This window comes from Schistocerca piceifrons, chromosome 3 (assembly GCF_021461385.2).
Source record: "Schistocerca piceifrons isolate TAMUIC-IGC-003096 chromosome 3, iqSchPice1.1, whole genome shotgun sequence".
Classification (NCBI taxonomy): domain Eukaryota; kingdom Metazoa; phylum Arthropoda; class Insecta; order Orthoptera; family Acrididae; genus Schistocerca; species Schistocerca piceifrons.
The window spans coordinates 862,884,425-862,906,596 of record NC_060140.1 but is presented as its reverse complement, the minus strand read 5'-3'; the positions used below and the strand labels follow the sequence as shown (position 1 = coordinate 862,906,596).

At 45.5% G+C, this 22,172-nt stretch overlaps 1 protein-coding gene across 2 annotated transcripts in view; it reads left to right on the top strand.

The window, feature by feature from the left end:
• LOC124789722 (aminopeptidase N-like) overlaps positions 1-22,172 on the top strand; it is a 121,051-nt gene that overhangs the window by 74,079 nt on the left and 24,800 nt on the right. For both annotated transcript variants that reach the window (XM_047257173.1, XM_047257172.1), the window contains 4 exons: positions 5,209-5,389; positions 9,125-9,299; positions 17,155-17,429; positions 21,891-22,087. In XM_047257173.1, the coding sequence (XP_047113129.1) occupies positions 5,209-5,389; positions 9,125-9,299; positions 17,155-17,429; positions 21,891-22,087 (828 nt within the window). The remainder of the gene's footprint in view (positions 1-5,208; positions 5,390-9,124; positions 9,300-17,154; positions 17,430-21,890; positions 22,088-22,172) is intronic.

The following is a 22,172-nucleotide window of genomic DNA, read 5'->3' as shown; positions in this document are numbered from 1 at the left end:
TTGTGATTTAATGAATATGTCCACTTCAGGGGTCGTGTGCACGCAGAAACTTTGAAAACTGTTTGTTTACATATTTTATTGTACTTTAGTTTAGCTCTTTAGCTACTTCATTCAGTCTACAAGGGCGTCTTTGCGGCAAAACTCGAATCAAATATCTACCTCTGTGCACAGATGAGGCAAAACGTTTATCAGCACCTACTTGATATCGTGATGTTCGACTTTTGTAACGCAATACAACATCGATCTGCGTGGCACGCATTTGAAAAGTCCTTGGGAGATTTTTGGAGGCATATAACACCAGACATTGCGAAGTGGCAACCATTTTCATGCCTCTCTCCTCACATTTTATCCTATTTGCATGCTGAATTGCCTACGAGATTCTCTTGCTTCATTTACTTTACGATTCGGTTTTTACTGTGTTGCTCACCGATTACATGAGTGGTTAAGGGGTGTCGTTTAGCAGTGTTGGTAAGCCACTCCTCTGTATGTAATCCAACATTTCATTCCTATGGTAGTTTCTCCAATAATGCTTCTGGCATTGACCAGGGCAGTTCCTCTTCGCTGGGTCAAGAACAGGTGAAATTTTCGCACGTTCTGTAAGAGCTACCGGTCACTCAGACTGTAGGCCTACGCTAGCGGAGGGCATGGACAGTCGGGCGAGCCTTTCAGGGATTATCAAATGGTTCAAATGGCTTTAAGGACTATGGGACTTAACATCTGAGGTAATCAGTCCCCTAGACGTAGAACTACTTAAACCTAACTAACCTGAGGACAACACGCACATCTATGCCCGAGGTAGGATTCGAACCTGTGACTGTAGCAGCAGCGCGGACTGAAGCGCCTAGAACCACTCGGCCATAGCGGCGGGCAGAGATTATCCCCTGGCCCAAATTCCTTGGACAATGAGCAGTGGGAAGGAAGACTGGTGTCCTCTATAGAAGAACCCTGCTTCTTAGTAAACTTCGAGTGGAGGTCTTAGCTGTCAACTTCCCATTGTCCTTCTGTGTGCGGTCTCCAGACACTTTTCCTCAAGCAAAATATGCAGCCATTCGTGTCTCCAAATTTTTGAACTTCCTTCTGTCGTGAGACTACCGTGCGAAGCCCAACAAAATTTTCAGAATTTCCGACTATCAAGTTGTAATATCTCTTTATATTCGATGAATTATTCTGATACAATTCTACCCTTTAATGACGTTTACTAATTTTCTATCTTCATGCTCGCAGAATCCAGGCGAAAAGTAGTTCATACAATAGCTATGCCATGAGCGCATAAGTATTCTTTGTAGTACTCTCTCTGGTGGTTGTTAGAGAAAAAAAGAAAGAGAGCTTCCGAGTTTGTCTTCGTGCCGATTAGCCTGAGCTTGGTTTGGAAGAACTGTAATCTGATTATTGAGATTTATGACAGAAGATAACTGAGACGAAACTGTACAATTAAAAAGGAAATATATATAGATTGCTCCTTCAAATAAAAGGTGTGTATTGGAAATTTGAGAATTAATGATATTTATCGATATATTGCGTGGTTGTTAATCAGAAGGGAACTTCCGAAAGACTGGATACGAACCTGCATTTAATAATCCAAGAGCTCCATTACTTCTTCGGAAGGTTAAACTTCATCAAAGCCAAACATCCGCTTGATATGAGGTTTCCAGACTGATTATACAACGCTCCCAAAATTACGAGGCATTTTATTTGTACAGATTAGCAGACTGCCGCAAAGCACGAGCCTGCAGAGAAGAAGAATCATCGCCTGATTTCATTCTAACAAGTAAAATTTCAGAGTCATTTTGAGTGACTGAGCTATGACTGTGTTTCCTATGATTGATTGCTCGAACGAATTGAGAGCTACAGAATTACGTAGAAAAGAAGGAAAAAATTACGAAGTCTAGACTTAAGATAGGGAGACACTCGTTTCCTGTTTCCGGCGGGTACATCTTTAACTTTATGGTGGGAGCCAGTGAAGGGACATCCTGATTCTGACTGGAAGAGCACCTAGTCCCTTTCTTGGATTGGCTACAAATGACTGTGCAGGGTGCTTTTCTGAGGTCTGAAGGAAGGCTACCAAAACTGAGAGAGGCATTCGCGATTCTAATCCGAACTTCTACTTTGTGGTTTTACTCTGAACTACGCCATCATACGTGTTTTTCATTGACTTCAGGATTCTGCAAGTCTTCGAAGTTTCACTGTGAACTTACTCATATTCACGATCAGTAATGAGATCCTTGACTCGCAGTCACATCACGTCGGCTCAGCCCCAACAACAGTTAGCTCGGCGCACCGTGACTTGCCGCAGCAACCTTGCCCGCCAACAATCACGGTAGACCGCATTTGCAATGCGCGCTCCCGCCTTTGGCAATCGGCGACATAGTGAGCAGAATAGAACTTCATCCCGGTTTCTATATTTAGTTTCCATAACTCTGTCTACCCGTCTCACACACTAGTATACAAGTTTTCCTGCAATCTAATTCTTGCTTCAAAAGGAATCTTTTCCGTAACAACTCGTTTTGTTTCGTTATCGACTTAATTCATTGGAGCGCACGCGCCTGATAATATTTCTTTCTGGTTCTTCCTTTATTTATCGATCTGTTGTGTGCTCAGTTCGGGTTCATACTGTTTTGCAATCATGGGGAAAAATGTAATTTGCGTCCTTTACGTGTGTGGGCACCGTCTCAATCGTAATTGTCCAGTATCATGCTGATGGCGACCCTAACAAACATTCACTTACCTTCCCATTGTTCTATTTTAGTTGTGTAAATTCGCTCTCAGATTGTTTCATAACCTCGATGTTTATGTTGGGTTGGGTTGTTTTGCGGGAGGAGACCAAACTGCGAGGACATCGGTTTCATCGGATTAGGGAAGGACAGGTAAGGAAGTCGGGCGTGTTCTTTTCAAAGGGACCATCCCGGCATTTGCCTGAAGAGATTTAGGGAAATCACGGACAACCTAATCAGGATGACCGGACGTGGGATTGAACCGTCGCCCTCCCGAATGCGAGTCCAGTGTGCTAATCACTGTGCCACCTCGCTCAGTGTTTATGTGTTTTGAGTAATTTTACACATTGTTTGAATAAACATTAATTTACGAGATCAAAGAGAGCAACCATTAAAGTAAATTATCCAACTGAAATGCCCAGGTCCTCCAACCAAAAGCAGTAGACGATGTACCTGGCGAGTTCAGAAACTTATGAAATAACGTTTTTCGACGCGCGTGGCAGTTTATTTCTATGTGTCATGCTCGCCTCAAGGGGTAATCTATCATTTTGTATGAACTGGGGTGATAGATCCAGCATCAGTCAAATATCATACCCACGGCACACCTGATGAGCAAGAGTTCGTGTTGCCGGCCGCTGTGGCCGAGCGGTTCTATGCACTTCAGTTTGGAACCGCGCAGCTGTTATAGTCGCAGGTTCGAATCCTGCCTCGGGCATGGATGTGTCTGATGTCCTTAGGTTAGTTAGGTTTAAGTAGTTCTAAGTCTAGAGGACTGATGACCTCAGATGTTATGTCCCATAGTGCTCAGACCCATTTGAACCAAGAGGTCGTATTCACAAGTCACGTAATTCTCGTAAAATTCGGACCTCTGGTCTGTGGGCGCCAAGCTGGTGAACGATAGCGTCGCAGGTGTGTTCCTTCAGTTCAGAGCAGACCAATAAGGAGACCAAGGCATCTACCTAAGTTCGCCAACACTCTCATCAAACGTTTACAACACGATTCTCGCCTTGTCACAAGGACAGTTCTCCTTCTGGATGACGGCATCACCTTCGGAGAAGACATCAGGAGTGAACAGATGCAGGTGGTCCACAATAATTTTGACCTACCTTTGCAGAGACATGAATTACTTACATGTGCATGCCCTCACCACCATTCACGTAGGTTATCTTACCTGTGGAGACACTATACTGGTCTTGGTCTTGCCAGGTAAAATAAATGCATAAATAAATATACTGCACACACTGCAGCTTAAGCGTAAGTTACGAAATTTTAAAAGACGTTTTTCTTGCATGATGTTGCTTCCCCACCATCGCCTACGAGTTTCAGTAACTGCCGCTAGGTTCATATGCATTCATTTTTCTCTTGTTCGTTGGACAGTACACGTCTTAAATCATTTGCTTGCGTACGTCAACAGTTAGCGCCATGACAAAATAATGGTCTTAGTTTTCAACTAACTAAATAAATACTTTGTCAAGTGGAAAAACATTCTAAAACCGCCCGACAGGCACCTCAGCACTCAGCATTCCCTGTAATCAGTTTTGTAATAGAGTAACAGAGCATCGTTTAAAATGACTTGCTGACGTACAATGAAAATAATTTTTTGCTTCAGTCATAGAGTATAAATTTTATGATGAAGTGTAAACAAAAAACTTGGCGCAATCACTAAGTAATGATTGTCTGTACAGTAGTACAAAATTTGGTTACAGAATTAAGTATTATCGACAAACGAAACGTGTACTTCGCAGCACCTGTGACCAGTGAGAATCTTGAGTAACTAGAAATTAAAAAAAAAAACAGAGCTGTTGAGATAAAACTCTTTCCGATATTCATTAGTGTGCTGTACATAGCATCTGTCTATTTAACGCAAAAATTTAGAAATATTACTCTTCAAAATGCGACACATGTATTGCAGTGACGGTAGTGTCTTGAGTTGCCAGACGTCGTAATGTTAGTTGTAATTTAATGCAAGCTGGCGCGGCATGTGAAATACATACAGGGTGATTATAATTAAAGTTAACCTTTCAAAACGCTGTAAGGCCACATTGAAACCACCTGTCGTAACCCGTCCTCGAAATACTAATCTACAATGATGACGCTTTCGTGGCAACTTACTGATATATTGCCTGTTGTTCGTCTCGTGATCTTCGGCCAATGTCCGTCAACAGCAATGAAGGGTGAATCCTTGACATGCCAGACACTGATACCAGCAAAACGTCAGAAAAATCGTTAAACAGAATATGCTGACCTAAGATGCCGTGACGAAAGGCAACGGGTAATAGGTTCACATAACGTGTTAGCACTTGACACAGGTTAGCGCTGCTATCTGTTGAGGTCAGTGCATGGAGATAATGGTTATCCTTCAAGCGTCACACACTGTTAAGTTTAGCTTTTTAACATGTGTTTAATTCATATAGAATACCGTGGAAATGTAACTAGCTCTGCTGTCACCTCACGAGTAGTAGTGAATCTGCTGTAATGTAATGTGATCTGTCCATAGCATGTTCAGCGCGGCGACGGACGACCTCCTGTTGAGGACCCTGGATTACGTGACGCCTGATTCTTACCTGCCCGAGGGAACCTACCTAGAAGAGGTCATGCTGCCCTGGGTGCGACAGGGTGGCTTCCCTTTCATCTCCGTCTCCAGGAACTACACCGACGGCTCAGCTATCATATCACAGGTGCTTCGACTTTCCCACCTCGGGAGACGCTGGATTCACCTCGATAACACTTCTACGTAACGTCACTACTTCTGCATATTCATTCTCGACTGTCGGGGACGTCTATCGACTTCCGTGGTAATATCGTGTTCTAAGAAGTGGGTGAAAACATGTTTGAAAGCTTTTATACTACTAGGTATGTCCTCTGAAAACAAGCTGCTTCAAGTATTGAGGACCACTCGAAAACGTGTCGCTAAAAGCGTAACGGCAGTTGAAGTTTCGAGGCGTAAGCTGCAAGGCTCTACAGTAGTGTAGTGCTTAGAATGTCGGAATGTGGAAAAGAATGTAGCTGGTACCTCCAACTTTTTTTCCGCATTTGCTTTCTTAAAAAATTCTCGGACTTTTTTAAGCTGAGTACAGTATGTTCTGCAGTATTTGACGTTATGTCCATATAAGAGCGCTCTATCCCAGGAGTGACTTGTAATTGTCAATAATTTACATATTAAGCATAAATCACCTAAATATCAGTAAATGTTCGATACAAGTTGTTCATCGAGTAAAACAAAAAAAGTACAACTCAAAATAAAAAGCATAGAAAAGACTGATACATAAAAAGAATTAAAACACGGCATAGTCTCAACCGTCTATAAAGTACAAAAGATGATTTGCAAGCTAGTTATTTTAGGATACTTCTGTTTCAAACGAGAACGTATGTTATGTACGAATGCATGCTTTCGTGGCGATATCGGTTACTAAAATGTTCTCGGGTTTCAAGCCGCATCAATAGGTTAACTGCCCTAGAGCTTTCGGCAGAGTCCCGGAACCAAAACATGGTCATATATGATGCTGGACTAGGCACCAGTGACGTCACTGAGGGCGGCGCAGCTGTATAAGCACGGCAACGGCATTCAAAGGACAGTCAACCATTTGACAATGACAGAGGAGATCCCTACCGATAGCTCGTCAGCAGTTAACCACTTGATGCGGCTCGAAACCCAAGAATATTTTATTAAAGACCATACATATGCAGATGTAATATATTCTGTACCTACAGCTGCTTTTTCTCATTGTTTCAGTTACTTTCACAAGTTAGTTTTCTTTCGCGGTGAATTGTAATTTTTCGCACAAATTAGAATATACTTCCCACAACCACCACACTTTTTCCATTGGGGAAACTTATTGTTAAGTACTTTTCGTATTACATAATTATGTATTTTAATTACTTTTGATATTACATAATTGCATCTACATCATACTCCGCAAGCCACGTAATGGTGTGTGGCGGAGGGTACCTTTTGTACCACTAACTGTACCCTCCAATCCTGTTCCACTCGCGAATAGCGCGAGGGAAGAACGATTGTCAGTAAGCCACTGTATTGGCTTTAATTTCTCAAATTTTCTATTCATGGTCATTACGAGAGACATATGTAGGGGGAAGTAATACACTCCTGGAAATTGAAATAAGAACACCGTGAATTCATTGTCCCAGGAAGGGGAAACTTTATTGACACATTCCTGGAGTCAGATACATCACATGATCGCACTGACAGAACCACAGGCACATAGACACAGGCAACAGAGCATGCACAATGTCGGCACTAGTACAGTGTATATCCACCTTTCGCAGCGATGCAGGCTGCTATTCTCCCATGGAGACGATCGTAGAGATGCTGGATGTAGTCCTGTGGAACGGCTTGCCATTCCATTTCCACCTGGCGCCTCAGTTGGACCAGCGTTCGTGCTGGACGTGCAGACCGCGTGAGACGACGCTTCATCCAGTCCCAAACATGCTCAATGGGGGACAGATCCGGAGATCTTGCTGGCCAGGGTAGTTGACTTACACCTTCTAGAGCACGTTGGGTGGCACGGGATACATGCGGACGTGCATTGTCCTGTTGGAACAGCAAGTTCCCTTGCCGGTCTAGGAATGGTAGAACGATGGGTTCGATGACGGTTTGGATGTACCGTGCACTATTCAGTGTCCCCTCGACGATCACCAGTAGTGTGCGGCCAGTGTAGGAGATCGCTCCCCACACCATGATGCCGGGTGTTGGCCCTGTGTGCCTCGGTCGTATGCAGTCCTGGTGTGGCGCTCACCTGCACGGCGCCAAACACGCATACGACCATCATTGGCACCAAGGCAGAAGCGACTCTCATCGCTGAAGACGACACGTCTCCATTCGTCCCTCCATTCACGCCTGTCGCGACACCACTGCAGGCGGGCTGCACGATGTTGGGGCGTGAGCGGAAGACGGCCTAACGGTGTGCGGGACCGTAGCCCAGCTTCATGGAGACGGTTGCGAATGGTCCTCGCCGATACCCCAGGAGCAACAGTGTCCCTAATTTGCTGGGAAGTGGCGGTGCGGTCCCCTACGGCACTGCGTAGGATCCTACGGTCTTGGCGTGCATCCGTGCGTCGCTGCGGTCCGGTCCCAGGTCGACGGGCACGTGCACCTTCCGCCGACCACTGGCGACAACATCGATGTACTGTGGAGACCTCACGCCCCACGTGTTGAGCAATTCGGCGGTACGTCCACCCGGCCTCCCGCATGCCCACTATACGCCCTCGCTCAAAGTCCGTCAACTGCACATACGGTTCACGTCCACGCTGTCGCGGCATGCTACCAGTGTTAAAGACTGCGATGGAGCTCCGTATGCCACGGCAAACTGGCTGACACTGACGGCGGCGGTGCACAAATGCTGCGCAGCTAGCGCCATTCGACGGCCAACACCGCGGTTCCTGGTGTGTCCGCTGTGCCGTGCGTGTGATCATTGCTTGTACTGCCCTCTCGCAGTGTCCGGAGCAAGTATGGTGGGTCTGACACACCGGTGTCAATGTGTTCTTTTTTCCATTTCCAGGAGTGTATGTTGGCCGGCTCAACAACCGTATGTAAAAAACGAGTATGGAGTTGGCTGGTTCTGAGTTTCAAAGAAAGAAAAGACAACAATAGTTTTCAAAACTGTACTAATCGAAGATATGAAATGCTGCTTTAATTCGTGAGCAAGAGTGGTTACAACAGCCAAAACGATACTCCATATTTACAATCCTTTTACGGTTTGAGAAAAGCGTTATGGTAATATTAGATTTATTATTATGGTGTGCAAAGCACTTATAATTTTGTATGTGAAACTAGACAAAAGTACTTTACCTATATAGTCTTCAAATGACTAAACATATAAATTAAAACGAAGTCAATAAACATGTCAAATGGAATAAGGTAAGGGAAGATGTGGCTTATCCATTGGTATGGAACAAATAAATCGGTTCAGTTTTTAATGTTAATGAGGCGCACACATACTGATTGGGTATTTACAGACCATTTCTTAAAAGAACATAACTGTTATGCATACATTACTTTCATTCTTGGGAATAATAAGGTATTGAAAACAGCAGACAGTCACAATATTTCAGATCGAACGTTTCCTAGGTGGTGTCATGTATCAACACGATGATGGTGCCAACTCCCGAGTGAAATCGTGGGACTGTAGGCTCAACACAGTGATACCTCTGCGTAAACACAAGATGGATGACCACTGCAAACGAGGCCCATCACGCTCATACTCGACACGACCACGAAAGTCGATAGATGTCCACGACGGTCGAAACCGCGCACGTCCACGTCATAGTGACGTCACGCAGACGTGTTACCGATGTGAACCTGGTGTTTCCCTTCCCACTCCCCACTGAGGTCTACGCAGCTGATCCCCTTGGTGACGCACGGTAGCCCTCACGGAACCACCTGTGTGAATTTGCAGGCACCGTACCTGTCGGACGCAGACACCGTGTGGCCAGTGCCCATCACCTACACGTCCCGCTCTGAGGCGAACTTCTCCGCCTCTCCCCCACGGCTCTGGCTGCTGGACTCTGAGCTGGAGGTGCCGGCCGTGGCTCAGCCAGACGACTGGCTACTCCTCAACCTGCACGTGGCTGGTGAGTGACCGATTTCTATTCTGGAGCTTAAATTAAGCTTTTTTTCCCAAACAATCCGTGACATTTTATTCAAAGTAAATACGTAAAACTGCAACCAGTCACTTTTTGAAATAGTGATTTATTCATTCCATGAACCGGTTTTCGAATCTTTTCAGGCTCATCTTCAGATGGTGCAAAGAAAATTACATGTTACATAGCTATTTCAAGCGTAATGCTGGATGCTGGCTTGCGACTATGGATGGCTTTTGTTGTTAGTATCTGTCTCCTTCATTTGTGATGGACAGTTGCTTCTGTACTACAGAATATGTATCTTCTGACTGGTTTGATGCGGCCCGCTACGAATACCTCTACTGTGCCGACCTCTTCATTTCAGAGTAGCACCTGCAGCCTGTGGCCTCAGTTATTTGCTGGATGTATTCCAATCTCAGTCTTCCCCTGGATGTATTCCAGACTCAATCTCCTTCTAGACTTTTTACCTTCTACAACTTCCTCTAGCATCATGAAAGTTATTCCGTGATGTCTTAACAGATGTCCTACCATCCTGTCCCGTCTCCTTGTCTGTGTTTTCCGTATAGTCCCTTCCTCGCCGATTCTCCAAAGGATATCTCATTCCTCAACTCATCACTCCAGATAATTTTCAACATTCTCCTGTAGCAATGCAAAACGAACTACTTATGGTCATTAATATTCACTTTATACACGAGATTCAACTCTTCGACGGAACGTTAGATGTTTTTGGACTGAACATCACCTAAAAACTGACACATCGATTTTCCGAATGGAATATTCAATTGAAACACTTTCTGCTATCCTCACGGATAATGACAGCACTGTTATTGAGGTCAATCGAGACACGTTTGGCCAAAAAAAGATTATTCCTTGCTTTGTTCATACGATTACTTAGTCGTAAATACATGTATTGATGATGTAAAACACTGAAGATTCGAGATATTGTCAAGTATATTAAAGGGAGCATCAGTGCAAGTAACGAGTTATGGGAAAGATAGCTAGATACGGGACTGCAAGAAGTCAAAATTGAAGAAAATGGTACCTGACTTTCGCATACGATAGTATTTGTACTCAGAGAGATACTTTTAACTAGAGGTGAGGCTCCCTCAACGGATTCTAGTAGCGAGTTATAGCGTGTCAAAGAAATGGCGGAATTGCTACCACCGTTTGCAAAATTAACAAAAGCAATGTCAGGGGACAGTTACTTTACAGTAAACAAAGTGATCCCGTTGGCCAGGTGTGGTCGATACGCAGTCGAAAGTACGACACCTACAAATTAAATTAAAAAATGAAATAAATAAACAACTGGCAAGAATATTCGACGACTTACATCACTCTGTTGTATTGGAAGTTTTAAAAACTCTTGCCCCAAGATTCAAGTTCATGCATTTCAAAGATGCTGTCGCTAAATCAAAGGTAATTAGTTACTTAAATGAACATGTAAGGGAATTACTGCACTTGCAATCAAGAACGACACAACCGGTGAGTCGAAGAAAGAAGATTCAGAATCTGAATCTGGAAATACCACAAGCGATTGGCACACAAAAACATTGTAACCTCTCCCTCACTTATCGACCTTAATGACAAGCAAAAATTAAACCGCGTGTACCTAATGGAAATTTGGGAAAAGCAATCGTCACCGAAGTCGGTAAAGAGGGAGGAAAAGGTTACATCTAAATGAAAGGAAAAATGCAAATGAGACTGGTGGAAATTAATTTTGAAAAGGGGTAAAGTTAATAAAGAAAGTAAATGTGCGACCGTTACGTTAACAATTAACTAGCGGTAATTAGATATTTCAGATTCGGGGGAAAATCACGGCCGCCAGTCCTATGGACAATTACTATAGTAACTGAAAAAGAAAGGTTATTACACATATAATTAGCACTAGAAGCGTGGCAACTGAAGGTTGACACGTGTTTTGTGAAAACTGAAAGTTTGTCAGAAGTAATAAATTTCGCTACACTCTGACTTAATTTAGCAAAAGAATTAATAAAACCGGAAAACTGAAAGTTAATTTAGTGACTGAAATTAATAGTGAGCTTTGTTTCTGAAGCACATCGAAATTCAGTAAAATACGGTTAGTCTTGGGCTACCTCAACAATCATTTCAAAAGCTACTTGAATCTACGCATTTAGAAATAAGCGATTTAACTTTGAACTTGAATTAAATGATTCTGAACAATTAACAATAGTAAAATTTAGTACGTACCAAGCTGAGCTGCAGTCACAGGTAAGCTAAAATATGGTAACAAAACTCGCACTCTTAATTTGTGCTTGCGTAATCTAAATACTGTAGCCAGCTATGAATACATTAACTGAACTTTGAAATTAAAGCAGTGAAATGGAATGATATTACTTCAACGCTGGCGTCTGAATTTCAACGACACTCGGGTTCATTCCGAAAAAGGAAGGGACCCTGCTTGGTAATGCAATTGGGACAATGAGCAACAAAGGTTCGTGCTACGTTGCTGTAATTTTGTGATTTGAACAGTTTGAAAAGCTGAGGTCTGCCATACAGTTCTAAAACTTTACGTGCTTCCAGTGTTCCTTGTTGGTTGATTGAAGGTTTGAAGTCATCGATCGAGGAGGTGGCGACAGTCACTCATTGTCGGCCGTCGCTGTTGCAGAAGCTGGATGTTGGCGCGCCTTCTTCTCGACACGGTCGCCAGGCGAAACGAGCTCTTGATGTGCGCCAGCTAATGCTTCCCGTCCGCGACACCGTGTCAGAAACTACCATAGCAAGTCGAGCGCAATTACATGCTGCCAAACCCCGAAAGCGCGGCAACTCGCGGGAGCGTCACACAACACACCTGCTCCACTGCACTACTCCAGCCAGACTCCCCTCTGCCCGCGCTCCACGCGGCCGAGTTCACACTACCAAAGAGGCGTTGTGCATCACGAAGAACTGTACCGGTGAAATTTCAATAGAGTCTGGCAACATATTACACCCTTCCACGTACATCTCGAGAAATGACCACAACAAGAAAGCTCTGGAAATTGAGGTAATACAGACGTTTACCAACAATGATTCTACCCTACGCTCCATTCGCGAGTGGGGTGTGGAAGAGGGGATCAGTTAGCTGCACCAGATGTTACCAGATGTACTCACGGCTACATACCGTGCGGAGTACTGACGTAGACGTAGACTCGTACTGTGCGTCCATTCTACATGATGCGGCTATCATTGGAGTTAGAGGGCGAAGTGGTAGACTGACTGATAATGTAGTGTTTGTTTATTTATAGTGAAAAATATCGGTGTTAACTGATTTTCTTCTTCCTTTTGGAGGTGTGTGTGTGTGGGGGGGGGGAAGGGGGGGAGGGGGGGAGGGGGGGGAGGGGGGGAGGTGGGAGAGGGCATCTTCAGTCTTCTGAGTGGTTTGATGTAGCCCACCAAAAATTCCTCTTCTGTGCCAACCTCTTCATCTAAGAGTAGCAGCCGCCGGGGTGGTCGAGCGGTTCTAGGCGCTTCAGTCTAGAACCGCGCGACCACTACGGTCGCAGGTTCGAATCCTGCCTCGGACATGGACGTGTGTGATGTCCTTAGGTTAGTTAGGTTTAAGTAGTTCTAAGTTTTAGGGGACTGATGACCTCAGAAGTTAAGTCCCATAGTGCTCAGGGGCATTTGAACCATAAGAGCAGCACTTGCAACCTACTTCCTCAATTATTTGCTGGATGTATTCCAATTTCTGCCTTCATCTAGAGATTTTACCTTCTACAGATGCCTCTAGTAGCATGGAACTTATTCGCTGACGTTTTAACACGTGTACTATCGTCCGATCTTCGGAGAACCTCCTCATTCTTTATTTTGTCAGTCCAACTGATTCTGAACCTTCTTCTGTACCAGCACGTCTGAAATCCTTCAGTTCTCTTTTGCCCCGATTTTCCCCACAGTCCATGTTTCACTACCATACAATGCTGTGCTCCAAACGTAAATTCTCAGAAATTTATTCTTCAAATTAAGGCGCATGTTTGATACTAGTGGACTTCCTTTGGACAGGGATGCCCTTTTGGCCAGTGCATTTCACGTCCTCCTTGCTCCATCCGTCATGGCTTATTTTAGTGCCTAGTTAGGAGAATTCCTTAACTTCAGTACTTCGCGATCACCAATTCTGATTAGAAGTTTCCCGGGTTTCTCATTCCTGCTACTTCTCACTACTTATCTCTTTCATCGATTTACTCTCAATCGATATTCTGTACTCAGTCGACTATTCCTTCCATTCAAGAGATCCTGTAATTCTTCTTCACTTTCGCTGAGTATAGCAGTGTCATTAGGGAATCTTATCCAACTGATTCTGAACCTTCTTCTGTACCAGCACGTCTGAAATCCTTCAGTTCTCTTTTGCCCCGAATTTTAATCCCACTCTTGAACTTTTATTTTATTTCCAGCATTGCTTTTTCGACGTGTAGATGGAATAGCAGGGGTGAAAGACAACTTACACTATGTTATCAAAAGTATCCGGACACCTGGCTGAAAATGACTTACAAGTTAGTGGCGCCTTCCATCGGTAATGCTGGAATTCGATATGGTGTTGGCCCAACTTTAGTCTTGATGACAGCTTCCACTCTCCCAGGCATACGTTCAATCAGGTGCTGGAAGGTCTTTTGGGGAATGGCAGCCCATTTTTCACGGAGTTCTTCACTGAGGAGAGGCATCGATGTCGGTCGGTGAGGCCTGGCACAAAGTCGGCACTCCAAAACATCCCAAAGGTGTTCTATAAGATTCAGGCAGGATTCTGTGCTGGCCAGTCCATTACAGGGATGTTATTGTCGTGTAACCACTCCGCCACAGGCTGTGCATTACGAACAGGTGCTCGATCGTGTTGAAAGACGCAATCGCCATCCCCGAATTGGTCTTCTACAGTGGGAAGGAACAAGGTGCTTCAAAACATCAATGTAGGCCTGTGCTGTGATAGTGCCACGTAAAACAACGATGCGTGCAATCCGCTCCATGTAAAATACGACCACACCATAACACCACCGCCTCAGAATTTTGCTGTTGGCGTAGACACGGTGGCAGATGTTCACTGGGCATTCGCCATACCCACTCCCTGGCATGGGATTTCCACATTGTGTACCGTGATTCGTAACTCCACAGAACGTTTTTCCACTGTTCAATCGTCCAATGTTTACGCTCCTTACACCAAGCGAGGGGTCTTTTGGCATTTGCCAGCATGATGTGTGCCTTATGAGCAGTCGCTCGACAATGAAATCCACGTTTTATCACCTCCCACCTAACTGTCATGGTACTTGCAATGGATACTGACACACTATGGAATTCCTGTGTGATGGTCTCGATAGATGTCTGCGTCTTACACATTATGACACTCTTCAAGGGTCGGCGGTCTCTGTCAGTCAACAGACGAGGTCAGCCTGTACGCTTTTGTGCTGTATCTGTCCCTTCACGTTTCCATTATCACATCGGAAACATGGGTGTTTACGAGTGTGGGAATCTCGCTTACAGACGTATGACACAATTGAACCCAGTCAAAAATGTTCAAATGTGTGTGAAATCTTATGGGACTTTACTGTTAAGGTCATCAGACCCTAATTTTACACACTACTTAACCTAAATTATCCTAAGGACAAACACACACACCCATGCCCGAGGAAGGACTTGAACCTCCGCCGGGACCAGACGCACAGTCCATGACTGCAGCGCCTCAGACCGCTCGGCTAATCCCACGCGGCTGAACCCAGTCACCCGACCACTTTCGAAGTCAGTGAGTTTCGCGGAGCGTCCCTTTCTGCTCTCTCACGATGTCTAATGTCTACAGAGATCCTTGATATGGAGTACCTGGCAATAGGTGGCACCTCAATGCACCTGATATGAAAAACGTCTGTTTTGGTGTCTGGATACTTTTGATCACATAGTGTACCTGTGTTACACTATTTTTAGTGTGATTGGTTCTTTCTTGTGTAAGACTTCGTGGTGTCCTGACCTTCATTGCTTACATATTCCGCCCTCACAGTCATATTCTGCACATCAAGCCGCTTCATTCGAACCCAAACTCGATACGACAAAGTCAATGTTGTATGAATTCATGTAAACAATATGCAAATAACTATAAATCGCAAGTGCGCACCGTGGTTGAAATACTCGAGGCTGGCGTACAGACACACATTCCAGACACGACGGTCGCAGGAGCTTTTAGAGCGAGAGAGGCATCCGCACGTCAGGAGGCCAGTCCCAACCCATCTACGTCGGTCGGTGGCTGCCCGTGGAGCGGACAGCGTTCGCCCGAAGGAAAGTAGGAACGACCCCATGTTCGGCTTAAAAGCAAATTCCGCTACATTGTGTGGGAGCGGCCAGCCTACGCATTCTTTACACATAACATGCAGTTTCAGAAATTTCCACAGGGAGACAGCAAACACCAAACGCCGATACAACAGGTTTCCGGATTGGTCGCCTTAAACGAAACGTCATTCTCCCGTTTTAGAAGAGCACTGCTGATTGGCAGACGATATTTCTGACGCCTTGAGCTGAAGGAGTAATGGAAGAGACCGAAAGATATACCCCTTCATGTCTGAAGTGGAGAGGCGCCGTTTCGTTGTCGCTCTTGGAGCGAGGAACAAGTCTCTCCTCAGTACTTCACTGGGAGACCACCTCTGTCCAGAGCGAATCGAAGTGTGACTCTCTATATTGAGTCCTTGCGATGAAGCGTTGTTCACTGTGTTGGCCGACACACTTATTGTGCGGTGTCAACGGACAGAGCTATAGTTAAACGCCTGCGAGCAAATTTTTGAGTGGCATCGCGGTGGACTGGTTATCTGACCAGTGTACCACGCCAATAGTTAGACTAGGGGCAAATGGGAATCCTTGACTTCATCAAGGCATAGGGAGAGTTTGATTGGCGAAGGTCAATCCAGATAGAACGAGAGTTAACGTATTTGTCAGCAGCGAACGGTGCAGACAGCAGTCATCGCACCTTATGGTATTGTGCGCTACAGCTATTGCAAGCCCCATATTTCCTCCACAACAGTACACTTCACCGCATTTCACACGCGTCAGCCTCGACCGTACCTAGCAACGTTCTAAAGGATAATTATTCAAGTTGAGTAGGCACGCCTCTCAGCCATTCTGCCAAGTCAACAACCATCTTAAACTTTATATAGAAATTTCATTAGAGAATCCTATCCTTGAGAGGTAACCTCACATTCCGAAAAGAACCAGGATATAACTTGTTCAATTCATAACTGAAAGTGCCATTGCGATTTCTCATAATTTTTGTAAAATAAATAATAACTTTCGTTACTTTCATGTTTTTCTTACACTAACTAACACTTCTCCAGCACCCAAGTATCCCACTAGTTACGTAAGAAATTTTGTGAATTTTTGTGCCATTTCCTTACAGCGGACGACTCCAGAAGATATTTATTGCTGAAAATTTTTCAGGCATTTCTCTTTAGAACGTTAGGAGCGTCTGTCTGACTTGTGTAGTAGTGTAGGGGTGGAAATTGAATCTTGCAGGAGCCAAAGGGTAAAGGGTACATGTCATATTAATCCGTTGCGCAGAATAACAGAATCTCAGATCAACCCCACATCACAGGCTTGGTCTAACACTGTTTTTGTTCCCCTTGGTTTAATACGTATTGTGTATATCCGTTTTTCCCTGTAGCCTACCTCAGTTTGTCTCAGTATTTCGATTATCTTGCAACATTATACAACGTCAGACACTTTTCCCAGGTCGACAAATCATATGAACGAGTCTCGATATTTCTTCAGCCTAGCTTCCAGGGCGGTGGAATTGCGCTTGGCTAGTTTGTGGGAGGCATAGGATCGGCAGAACGCTACCTGACAGAGGAGAACAGCTGCCGGTAGCACGTCAGTGCGAGTGCTGTGCCCGCAGGCTACTACCGGGTGAACTACGACGAGCAGAACTGGGCGCTGCTGACGGAGCAGCTGCGGTCCGACCCCGAGGCCATCCCGCCCGCGAACCGCGGCCAGCTGCTGGACGACTCGGCCAGCCTGTCCGGCGCCGCCTACGTGCTGTCCGCCGAGGCGGCGCTGCGGCTGCACTCCTACCTCAGCCGGGAGCGCGACTACATCCCCTGGAGGGTCGCCTCCGGCACGCTGCTCAACATGGAGCGTCTTGTGGGCTGGGACGCCCCCGAACAGTACAACGTAAGTCACGGCCTCGCATTTTGCCTAAGTCACCTCCAACGAGGGGTTATCAAAGAAACCACAATTACCGAGCGGGGTGGCGCAGTGGTTACACACTGGACTCGCATTCGGAAGGACGACGGTTCAATCCCGCGTCCGGCCATCCTGATTTAGGTTTTCCGTGATTTCCCTAAATCACTCCAGGCAAATGCCGGGATGGTTCCTCTGAAAGGGCACGGCCGACTTCCTTCCCCATCCTTCCCTAATCCGATGAGACCGATGACCACGCTGTCTGGTCTCCTTCCCCAAACCAACCAACCAAACCACAATTATTTTTCAAAAGCTATATATTTTCTAAATGTTTACAAAACAGTCTTCTCCTTTCAAACTACTCGACACTACAACTATCACACTACTGGCCATTAAAATTGCTACACCACGAAGATGACGTGCTACAGACGCGAAATTTAATCGACAGGAAGAAGATGCTGTGAAATGCAAATGATTAGCTTTTCAGAGCATTCACACAAGGTTGGCGCCGGTGGCGATACCTACAACATGCTGACATGAGGAAAGTTTCCAACCGATTTCTCACACACAAACAGCAGTTGACCGGCGTTGCCTGGTGAAACGTTGTTGTGATGCCTCGTGTAAGGAGGAGAAATGCTTACCATCACGTTTCCGACTTTGATAAAAGTCGGATTGTAGCCAATCGCGATTGCTGTTTACCGTCTCGCGACATTGCCGCTCGCGTTGGTCGGTATCCAATGACTGTTAGCAGAATATGGAATCGGCGGGTTCAGGAGGGTAACACGGAACGCCGTGCTGGATCCCAACGGCCTCGTATCACTAGCAGTCGAGATGACAGGCATCTTAACCGCATGGCCGTAACGGATCGTGCAGCCACGTCTTGATCCCTGAGTCAACAGATGGGGACGTTTGGAAGACAACAAGCATCTGCACGAACAATTAGACGACGTTTGCAGCAGCATGGACTGTCAGCTCGGAAACCATGACACTTAACGCTGCATCACAGACAGGAGCGCCTGCGATGGTGTACTCAACGACAAACCTCGGTGCACGAATGGCAAAACGTCATTTTTTCGGATAAATCCAGGTTCTGTTTACAGCATCATGATGGTCGTGTTTGGTGACATTGCGGTGAACGCACATTGAAAGCATGTATTTGTCATCGCCACACTGGCGTATGACGCGGCATGATGGTTTGAGGTGCCATCGGTTACACGTCACAGTCATCTCTTGTTCACATTGAAGACACTTTGAACAGTGAACATTACATTTCAGATGTGTTACGACCCGTGGCTCTACCCTTCATTCGATCTCTGCGAAACCCTACATTTCAGCAGGATAATGTACGACTGCATGTTGCAGGTCCTGTACGGACCTTTCTGGATACAGAAAATGTTTGACTGCTGCCCTGGCCAGCACATTCTCCAGATCTCTCACCAATTGAAAACGTCTGGTCAATGGTGGCCGAGCAACTGCCTCGTCGCAGTACGCCAGTCCGCACTTTTGATGAGTTGTGGTATCGTGTTGAAGCTGCATGGGCAGCTGTAACTGTACTTGCCATCCGAGCTCTGTTTGACTCTATGCCCAGGCGTATCAAGGCCGTTATTACGGCCAGAGATGGTTGTTCTGGGTACTGATTTCTGAGGCTCTATGCACCCAGATTGAGTGAAAATGTAATCACATGTCAGTTCTAGTATAATATATTTGTGCAATGAATGCCCGTTTTTTATCTACATTTCTTCTTGGTGTAGCAATTGTAATGGCCAGTAGTGTAGATTTGTCCCAGCGGTGCCTTCATTATTTTTGGAGTCATCTCTAGAAATGGCTGACAGCTCCTCCCTAGTTTTTTTCTTGACTTCTTCAATGTTGTCAGACTGGTGTCCTTTCATACCCCTTTTCATGCGTGGAGACAAGAAAAAGTCTCAGGCGAGTAACGTGCGTGGGACAGCGAAACCATGCTATTTTTAGTCAAAAACTGTCATAACAGAGATGTCTATGTTTTCAGGTGCGTTGTCGTAATGGAAGAATCAGTCTCCTGTGAGCTACAAACCGGGGCTTTCTTGACGAACACACTCGTACAAGTACGCTGATCAGCCACAACATTATGACCGCGTGCCTAATGGCTGGTACCTTTGGCACGGACAATAGCTGCGACGCGTCGTGGTATGGAAGCAGTGAGGTGCATCGCTAGGGGGAGTTGGCGCCACATCTACACACACAATTCACTTAATTCCCGTAAATTCGGGGGCCGTGGACGATTACATCTGACGCCACGTTCAATCAAATCCCAGATGTATTCAATCGAGTTCACGTATGGAACTCGCCACTCTGTCCCTTGAACCAATCCATCACATTTCTACCCTTGTTATATCGCGAATTATGTTGTTGAAAAATGCCGCTGCCGCCGGCAAACATGATCATCACGAAGACGTGTACGTAGTCTACAATTAGTGTACGACACTCCTTGGCCGTCATGGTGCCTTGCACGAGTTCCACAGGACCCATGTGTGTCCACTTGAATGTTCCCCGGAGCATAATGGAGCCGCCGCCAGTTTGTCTCCGTCCCGCAATGCAGGTGTCAAGGAAGACGACGTATTCGTGTCCTCCTGTCGGCGTGATGAAGTACGTATCGGGATCTGTTAGCCTACACACCGCTCTGCCAGTACACCAACGTCCAGTGCCAAAGATCACTTGCTCATTTCAGTCGTAATTGTCGATGCTTACATTGATACATGCATGGCTCATCGTTAGGAGTGTTCAGAACACTGTGTGTTCAGAGATACCTGTACTCTGACCAGACTAAAGTCTGATGTTAGTTCCGCCACAGTTCGCCGCCTGTCTTGTTTTACCAGTCTGCCCAACCAACTACGATCGACACCTGTAATGAGGAGTGGCCGCCCAACGTCACGGCGTCTGGATGTGGTTCCTGCTTGGTCCCGCCACGTGTTGAAGACGCTCACCACAGCCGACGAGACGTGCAGATTCCTCAGTGCCCATGGCGGGCCTCCGGGCCATCACAATCTTACCTTCCGTCAAACTCAAACAAATCGAGTGCCGTCCCCATTCTACACGCGGTCACACACGCTCGCTGATACTGCGTGCACTGACTAGCCGTCATTCCTCACCGGGTGACCCTGCTATCGCCTGAATGGGTTTATGTCGATAGTAGGGACCATCCGGCAGCCGTGTCATCCTCAGAGGAGGATGTGGATAGGAGGAGCGTGGGGTCAGCACACCGCTCTCCCGGTCGTTATGATGGTTTTCTTGACCAAAGCCGCTACTATTCGATCGAGTAGCTCCTCAATTGGCATCACGAGGCTGAGTGCACCCCGAAAAATGGCAACAGCGCATGGCGGGCTGGATGGTCACCCATCCAAGTGCCGACCACGCCCGACAGCGCTTGTTAATTAATAGTTAGGTGTATTTAATTTTATTTATTAACTTAGAGCGGGTTTATCGCATATACAGGGTGATTCAAAAAGAATACCACAACTTTAGGAATTTAAAACTCTGCAACGACAAAAGGCAGACCTAAGCACTATCTGTCGGCGAATTAAGGGAGCTATAAAGTTTCATTTAGTTGTACATTTGTTCGCCATTTCAGCCAATAAAGTTTTTGGTCCCTTTTTCTTCGAAGGTGCTACTGTAACTGGACTACAGTATCTGGAGATGTTAGAGAATTGGCTGTTCCCTCAGCTCGAACAAGAAGCACAAAAATTCATATTTCAGCAGGATAGAGCGCCACCACATTGGCACTTATCTGTCCGTAACTACCTGAACGTCAACTACCCGAGGCGATGGATCGGCCGCCAGGCAACCCGCGACAGAGCATTTCATCACTGGCCTCCAAGAAGCCCTGATCTTACCCCCTGCGATTTTTTCTTATGGGGGTATGCTAAGGATATGGTGTTTCGGCCACCTCTCCCAGCCACCATTGATGATTTGAAACGAGAAATAACAGCAGCTATCCAAACTGTTACTCCTGATATGCTACAGAGAGTGTGGAACGAGTTGGAGTATCGGGTTGATATTGCTCGTGTGTCTGAACTTGTTTTTGAGTGAAAAAAAAACCTTTTTAAATACTCTTTGTAATGATGTATAACAGAAGGTTATATTATGTTTCTTTCATTAAATACACATTTTTAGAGTTGTGGTATTCTTTTTGAATCACCCTGTATAACCAATGCACAAACCTTTTTCCTTTAACTAGAAGTTGTTTCAGTTGTTTGTCTATAAACCTGTCTTATCATCAGTTCTTCACACGAGACTTTCATTTTTAACTTCCCTCCATAGTTCTGTGAACGTTCCACAATCAAAATTTTCGTATTCTTTAGAGCTATATTGTTGTTTTTTGTCACTTACTCTTTTTTTTATCGATTTAGCTTTCCCTGTTATACTGCAGTTGTTTCACTTATAAGTTCTGCACATTTCACTCGCAATAAATTTCTGCAGGAGTTTGCACTGTCTGTGTTGGAGCACATGACTGATGAATTAGGCTATCGTGAGGTGCCAGGTGAGGACCACGTCACACGTATCCTGAGGGCCATCATTGTCAACCTTGCTTGCAACTACGGACAGCAGGCTTGTCTCAATTCCACATACGAGCAAATGGAGCGATTCATGGCCGACCCTCCCAATCCTGACAACCAGTGAGTAGTTTTCTCATCGTGGTGAATCCATTTGCTTGGACACACTGTTTACATGTCAGCTCTGCAATTTAAGATGCTATACACA